At 40.8% G+C, this 7618-nt stretch overlaps 2 protein-coding genes across 2 annotated transcripts in view; both read left to right on the top strand.

The window, feature by feature from the left end:
* Window positions 1-283: 283 nt before the first annotated feature.
* cryba4 (crystallin, beta A4) lies at window positions 284-1635 on the top strand. The gene is made up of 5 exons (XM_062434714.1): window positions 284-322; window positions 576-694; window positions 850-991; window positions 1133-1275; window positions 1488-1635. Exons 1-5 carry the CDS (start codon window positions 284-286, stop codon window positions 1633-1635), a joined length of 591 nt encoding a protein of 196 aa, XP_062290698.1.
* Window positions 1636-4767: 3132 nt separating this feature from the next.
* Window positions 4768-7618, top strand: part of LOC133995215 (beta-adrenergic receptor kinase 2-like) — a 68575-nt gene continuing 65724 nt past the window's right edge. Inside the window, exon 1 of the mRNA XM_062434548.1 lies at window positions 4768-7276. Within this exon, the coding sequence (XP_062290532.1) occupies window positions 7164-7276 (113 nt within the window). The 5' untranslated portion in view covers window positions 4768-7163. The remainder of the gene's footprint in view (window positions 7277-7618) is intronic.

Genomic DNA, 7618 nt, shown 5'->3' with positions numbered 1-7618 from the left:
GGATTTACGCTTTCAGGCTGATCAAAGTATCCAGGCCGGCATGTTTTTAAATTTGAAACTACTCCTCTGTTGCTGTTGAACAGGTTGTTTAACGTGCTAAACAGCTGTAATCATGTTTGGTTTATTTATAGAATAACTGTAAAGTTTTACGGCTGTGATGTAAAGTTTACCACAGATGCTCTCCTGCTGCTACTGGATGCTTTAAACTCTCTTGGATTCAGATAACTTCTCTTAATTTTTTTTTACTTTTTAACCCTTTTTTTCCTCTTTCCTTTCAGCCAAAATGACTCACCATTGCACCAAGTTTTCCGGCCACTGGAAGGTGAGTCTACGGATGGAGAAACAGATTCACACATCAGCTCTCAGACAGCAAGTTATCCCTCAAATGTGAAATATCTCACACAGCTCTTTGGGGGGAAAGCTGCCATCTAATTGGACTATAACACTAAAACTAAATTGGAGTTGTATCCTCTTAAATCACACATCTAATACTAACTTTTCACCCAATTTGTCACAATTAAAAGTCACATTTCACATCATTTTTATGCCTTTTAAAATGATTTTTTCTTCTTCAGATCATTGTCTTCGACGAGGAGTGCTTCCAGGGTCGCCGCCATGAGTTCACCTCCGAGTGCTGCAACGTGATGGAGTTCGGCTTCGAGACCGTGCGCTCCCTCAGGGTGGAGAGTGGAGCGTGAGTACACAGATATATCTCTATGAATACTTAAAAATACAGTCATAAAGCTGCTATTTTACAGACTGTTAGTAAAGAGAGTAGACTCAAGATGATGTTTTTAAAGAGTTGTGATCATTATTAACATCCTCTGGTGCTTTCTCTCCCCCCTGCAGCTGGGTTGGTTATGAGCACGCCTCCTACCAGGGACAGCAGTTTGTCCTGGAGAGAGGAGAGTACCCCCAGTGTGATGCTTTCGGCGGCAGCAACGCCTATCACATTGAGAGACTGACCTCCTTCAGACCTATTGCCTGTGCTGTAAGTGACAGATTAATAATTTCCTCCAGCTTTACTTCACTCACTTGTCTTTTATATGATCTTTCTGACTCATCCTAACATTTTAAACATGTTATTTGTTCCCCCCTGTTGCTTTTCCCCCCTCCTCCCTCCCTCCTGCAGAACCACAGAGAGTGTCGTATGACTATCTTTGAGCGTGAGAACTTCCTGGGCCGCAAGGGTGAGCTTAGCGACGATTATCCCTCCCTCCAGGCCATGGGCTGGTGCAACAATGAAGTTGGCTCTCTCAGGATCCAGTCTGGAGCGTGAGTGCTGCTGCTGCTACTTCCACATTTTTAAATTTCCTTTCCACCTTTTTTTTCCTTTTTTCTTTTCTTTCCAGTAGCTCAGAAATAATCCTTTCACAACAACACATCTTTTGCAACATCTCCTGTGTGTACTTCCCTCTCTCTCTCTCTCTCTCTCTCTCCCTCTCTTTTCTTCTCTCCGACTGACTGAAACTGTGATTTCCCAACAGATTTGTGTGCTACCAGTACCCTGGTTATCGTGGATACCAGTATATCATGGAGTGTGATCGTCACTGTGGGGAGTACAAACACTTCAGGGAGTTTGGCTCCCACTGCCAGACCCCTCAGATCCAGTCCATCCGCCGTATTCAGCAGTAACAACTTACCCCCCCCCCCCAAAGAAAACCCACCTCCTTTCCTTCCCACGTGACCCTTCACCTTTGACCCCTGCTGCCTCCCAGTGCTGAATAAACTGTCTTTCTTAAACCTAACTGACTTGGACCGGTTGTATCTGATTCTAGCGATAAGGAGAGATGGAACAGACGGGTTCTGCACTTTTACGCTCATGTTTTTGAGAACTATACGATCAAACTTCACATCATGGTGTATAGAAGCTGCATGGTGTCAACATTTTAACAATAAAGGTTGGATTTAAAAAATATAATTAATGGAGAACTGAGTTTATAAATGACTAACATATAATACATAATACAAACTCACTGAGAAAGAAAACATCTAATTTCTTTAATGCTGCTTTACTATGTTTTATTCACTTATATATTCAATATCTTTGGGTTGTTGGGACAAAGAAAAGGGTTGAATTAACAACACAACTTACATTTTTCGCAGTTTTTTTACTTAAAAAATAATAAGAGGTAATTGTTAATTGCAGGTGTATTTAAAGGTTCAGATCACATTTCACATCATGGTGTATAGAAGCTGCATGGTGTCAACATTTTAGAAATAAAGGTTGGATTTAAAATATATATAATTAATGAAAACTGAGTTTATAAATGACTAACATATAATATATAAAACACAAACAAACTCACTGAGAAGGAAAAACATATCTGATTTCTTTAATGCTATACTTTTTGTTTCTTTGGGTTGCATTAACAACACTTAACACTGCATCTTGGACTTTGGGAAATTTACATTTACAGAATCACAAGACAAAAAAAAATCCAACAATTACTCATTTGCCAAAACTGTTAGTGGAACAATTTAGTTGTGCTGCAGCAGAAAAGGAGAACAACTTTTACAATAATAGCATACTGTATATAATAACCATATGTACTGTTGCTGCAATACTGTAACTACATCACTCATAATAATGCAGTACCTTTACTGTAATACTGCATACTACATCACTCATAATACTGCAATACTGCATACTACTTCGCTCATAATACTGCAGTACTTTTACTGTAATACTGCATACTACATCGCTCATAATACTGCAGTACTTTTACTGTAATACTGCATACTACATCGCTCATAATACTGCAGTACTTTTACTATAATACTGCATACTACTTCACTCATAATACTGCAGTACTTTTACTGCAGTAGGATTTTGAATGCAGGACTTTTACTTGTAATGGTGTATTTTTATGTACTTTTACTTAATTAAAGGATCTGAATACTTTTTCCACCACTAAAGTAAAGTATAAATACTTAAAAACTCTCCTTCAGTAAAAGTATTTAGTTACATACCTCCACTGTTTCGGTCCTTTCCTTCATATTGTGCAGTGAATCAGCAGCATTACCCTCACTGGCCAGGAAACGGCACTGCGTTTCCACCAAAAACAACAAGCCAACACTTGAACTCCTCAGAGACGACCTGTAGAAAACCATTAAGTCTGCTTTCATTAATAGTTAAAGGCTGCAGCTCCGTGTCCATTCACATTCAGCGTGAAAAGCGACTTATTTAACACCTACGCAGAGTGGAGGAGGGGGGGGGGGCGGGTTTGTAATTGAAACCTTTTTGTATGCAAAGAAAAATCACTTACCCATTCAAATGTCTCCTTTCTCTCTAAAGTGCCCCCCCCCCCGGGGCATTTCCTGGATCCAGACTGGTCGATATGATTCCCAGTTAAGCTTTTAAATCAACTCAACGTAAGAGACAAAAAAAAAAAAAGGTTTCAAATCAAGAACCGGGAAATTCCTCATTATGATGAAACTGTGGTTACAGCGTTGTTGCTAAATTGGGTGTAAGGTGTGTCTCTTGCTTTCATTTCTGTTTTTTTAAAAAGACTATAAAAGTATATTAATAGTTGTAAAATCTTAAGAAATAGCTAACGTGGACGTGGTCGTTAATGCAACTACTGCTCCAAATGCTTTATCTGACATTTCTATTGTGTTTATCAATCATATTTATTGATTATTCGGTTCCAGGTGTTTTTTAAATTCCATTATTGTGCCTTATATTGTATTATTTATTTGTTTGTATTTTATTGTGTTGTGTGTGTGTGTGCGTGTGTGTGTTTGTGTGTGTGTGTGCGTGCAACAAGCAGCCCCAAGCAATTTCTGTTTTTGTTATGAGCAATTCCGTATAAATAGTTGAGTAATGTGAATTTATTGATTTAAGATACATAAGATATTCCTTTATTAGTCCCACGATGGAGGAATTTACATTATTGCAGCAGCAAAGTGGAGAGTATAGAAAGAGCGTCAATAAAATAAAATACATTTATTTATTTAATTCATGGACAATACGATAAATAAAACAAGACAATACAAGTACAAGACAATATAAATATATATAGAGTTAAAACAGATACATCCATGCATAAAGAACGATAGTAGTAAAAAACAATATGGGAAAATAATAGTAATAATAACATTATGTACAAGAGTAATATTGGTGTTGAGTGATAATATACATGAGTTTGATATTATTATTGCACAGATTTAAAGTGCATATTTATATACATATAAAATGTAATATATAGGTTACCTGTTATTTATATTAAATCTCCATCAAAATGTTGTGATTTAACAGTGTTTTCTGGTTCTAATAAGACATAGCCTATTAACTGTATTTTACGCTAAATGTCAACTGTTAACTTTAATGTATACTGTTTTTTTTATCATGTCATTTTCCCCCTCAGTGAGTTCATAATTATATTGCATGTATTGTCCTCCAACTCCAACTTCAACCCCAACTCCAACTTAAACTCCAACTCCAGCTCCAACTACAACCCCAACTCAAACCCCAGCTCCAACTACAACCCCAACTCCAACTACAACCCCAACTCAAACCCCACCTCCAGCTCCAACTACAACCCCAACTCAAGCAGCAACTCCAACCCCAACTCTAATTCCAACTACAACCCCAACTCCAGCTCCAACCACAACCCCATCTCCAACTACAACCCCAACTCTAATCCCAACTACAACTCCAGCTCCAGCCCCAACTACAACCCAAACCCAAACTCCAACCCCAGCCTCAACTCCAACTCCAGCCCTAACTCCAGCTCCACTGATCCACTCCGCCTTTTACCCGCCTCTCCCCCGCCGCAGTGGGAGGAAGTTGAACCACAAAGCAAGCAGTGCTCGCAGAAGAAAAAACACAGAAAAACTATATATCACGAAAAAGGGGGCGACTAAAAAAAAAAACATGTGCCATATTGGAGCTGGGGAACGAACAACAACCTAAAAAACCCGACAACAACAACAAACACGGAGCTGCTGCTTGATAGCTGGACAGTATCGCCCTGCCTCGGCTGGAGCACCGGAACACACAGCGGGGACTGACGCTCTGCTGTAGCCGAGTGAGAGGCGCCTCTACACGGATACGCTCGGTAGGCAGGAGTCGGTCGGAGGACGGAGGAGAACCAGGACGACGACCGACCGACCTGCTCGTCACTGTAACGGCGGCGGCTGCTCTCTTTTCCTCTTTATTATTTAACCTACAACACGGAGCCACATTATCTATATATTTTTATTTTAATGTGTGTATTTTTTATTTTATATTTTACATCAACATAGCAACAAGAAACGGTGGTGGACGTTATTATTATTATTATCACTAACCGCCGAAAAGTAGCCGTTGGAAGCCAGGCGTTCTATCCCTCCCCCCGGAGAGAAGAGACCGAGAAGAGCCAGAGAAGAGCCTGTCCCTCCCTCCTCTAGCCTCTATTATAAACACCCTACAACGCACAGAAGGGGAGCAAAATATGGATTATTTTATGCGGTTTTATCTATATTTTTGAGCCATTTTTTGGGACTATTTCTTCCTCCCTTCTTCCTCTTCTTCCGCCACTCAGCAGCCATTAGCTTATTATTTAAAAAAAAAAAACTCGACTAATACTCCTCCAAAAAAGAGGATCTGCTCAATTTAAATAACCTTAAACGTGTTATATCTTTCTATTTAACCTCTGCTGTTTAGTTAGGTCTGCCTGCTTTGCTTTCCTCCCTCCTGGTTAGCAGCAGGTTAGCGTGGTAGCTAACTTAGCAGCAACCCAAATATCGATATTTGCTCTACTAGTGTGTGTGTGTGTGAGAGAGGGATTTTTGGCACCTTTTTGTGCATGAATTGGACTTGGATTTTTTTGCTGCTTAACCCTACTTAAATATCCTTTTTTTTGGGCGTAATTGATGAGCTGATAAGGGACATTAAGGGCTCTTAAACGTTGCACAGGAAGCCCTCAAACAGCAGCAGCAGCATAAACAGCAGTGTGTGTGTGTTGGTTGGTTGGTGTGTGTGTGGATTTTTTTCTAGCATGCAAAACATGACTCCTGCTTTCTCGGTGACCTGTGCATGTGTGCTTTGATTATAACAGCTTATCTGGAGAGATTTTTTTGCATTATTTTGTTTTTTTGTATAGCAGTTTGGTTGGTTGGTGCACCAGCTGAGATATTAAGGACTTTGGAGAAGAAGAAGCAGAAGAAGCACCACCAGTAGGAGCAGCAACCCTGATGATCTCAACCTGTCGCCTACTTGTGTCCTCCTCCTCCCTAAATTTCCCCCTTTTTTTGGTCTCACTGATTATTTGTGAGGAGGGAGAAGAAGCAACAACTCCTGTTTTATTACTGTACAGCTGCTTTTCCCCCATTTTTTAAAAACAAAAGTCTGCAGCCATTTCACTATCATCACAGCGCAGTGTTTACATTTTTAAGAAGGAGGAAATCCCCCCCACCCCTTTACCCCTACCCTACCCCCCACCACCACCACCACCACCCTTGAATGAATCACATGCAGCAGGAGCAGCACTGGAGGAGACGAACCCCTGTTGTATTTTGGACATATTTCCAATATCAAGAAGAGGAGAGAGGAGAAGGAGATTTCCTACAGACGTGTAACTAGGATTTATTTTTCTTTTTTTTGTTATTTTTTGGAGGCCACAATATTATAACAACATAACAATAAGAAGGAGAGCAAGTGCATGCTTTTTGCACCTCACAGACGGAGAGGAAACCTGCAATTTTGGGTTTTTTTTGCACTACATGGGATTACAAGCACTCTGATCTTGCACCCCCCCCCCCTCATCCATCTCTCTTGCTTTTAAATGTCTTCCTTGAGGAGGATGGTAGTTTGACTCTGAGCTCAAACACACACACAGGGAGAGAGAGACACACAAGCAAGCAACTGAGACCCCCCCCCTCCACAATCCCTCCCCAAAATCAGTCGATGGTCAGCCCTGCTGTGCTCTCAGCTGCAGCCCCCCCCCTGTCATCACGCACCTTGGCACTTGATGTTGTTGGTGATCATATATCTGATGGAGGACATTGGTTTTTTTTAATTCCCTAAAAACAAAACCAAACCAACCTCTCCCCCCCTTCTTCCTCCACCTCCACTTCCACCACCACCAGCCTTCATCACCACTACCATCATCATCCTCCAACCCCCCCCCCCCCCCGGTTATTATTGTATTGATATTTGGTCGTCCCAGGGTCGAAAGATGGCGGACCTCGAAGCAGTACTCGCCGATGTCAGTTATTTGATGGCGATGGAGAAAAGCAAATCTACTCCAGCAGCCCGAGCGAGTAAGAAAATCATCCTGCCTGAGCCCAGGTAAGCTGATTTATTTCATTCTTCTTCTTCTAACCTGTTTATATTACGCTGTCAAATTGGGTTGAATCTTCTCTTTTTTTAAATGTGTGCATGCATGCTGATGCTGTGTGCTGTGTGCAGCCATATAAGGGAGGTGGGAGGCGTTGCTTCCTCCTTTTTTAAAGTTTATTTTAAACGTGACTTTGCTGAGATGCTAAGTGAAATATTGACTAGTGTGGATTTCGCTGCATAAACTTAAATGGCTACCATGATATATATCATCTGTAGAGCCATGCACTGACTTAATGCATGCCTGCAACTTTAAGGAGAAGTTAACCCAGTGTTAGCCTCGTCAGGATAAGA

The sequence above is a fragment of the Scomber scombrus genome, chromosome 15, assembly GCF_963691925.1.
Source record: "Scomber scombrus chromosome 15, fScoSco1.1, whole genome shotgun sequence".
In the NCBI taxonomy this organism is placed as follows: domain Eukaryota; kingdom Metazoa; phylum Chordata; class Actinopteri; order Scombriformes; family Scombridae; genus Scomber; species Scomber scombrus.
This window is presented reverse-complemented; position numbering and strand designations above follow the sequence as displayed.

Coding starts and splice junctions, on each gene's coding strand:
- cryba4 (XM_062434714.1), top strand. CDS start 284: ATGACTCACCATTGCACCAAGTTTTCCGGCCACTGGAAG. Junction 992..1,132: donor TCAGACCTATTGCCTGTGCT/GTAAGTGACAGA, acceptor TCCCTCCTGCAG/AACCACAGAGAGTGTCGTAT. Junction 1,276..1,487: donor CTCAGGATCCAGTCTGGAGC/GTGAGTGCTGCT, acceptor ATTTCCCAACAG/ATTTGTGTGCTACCAGTACC.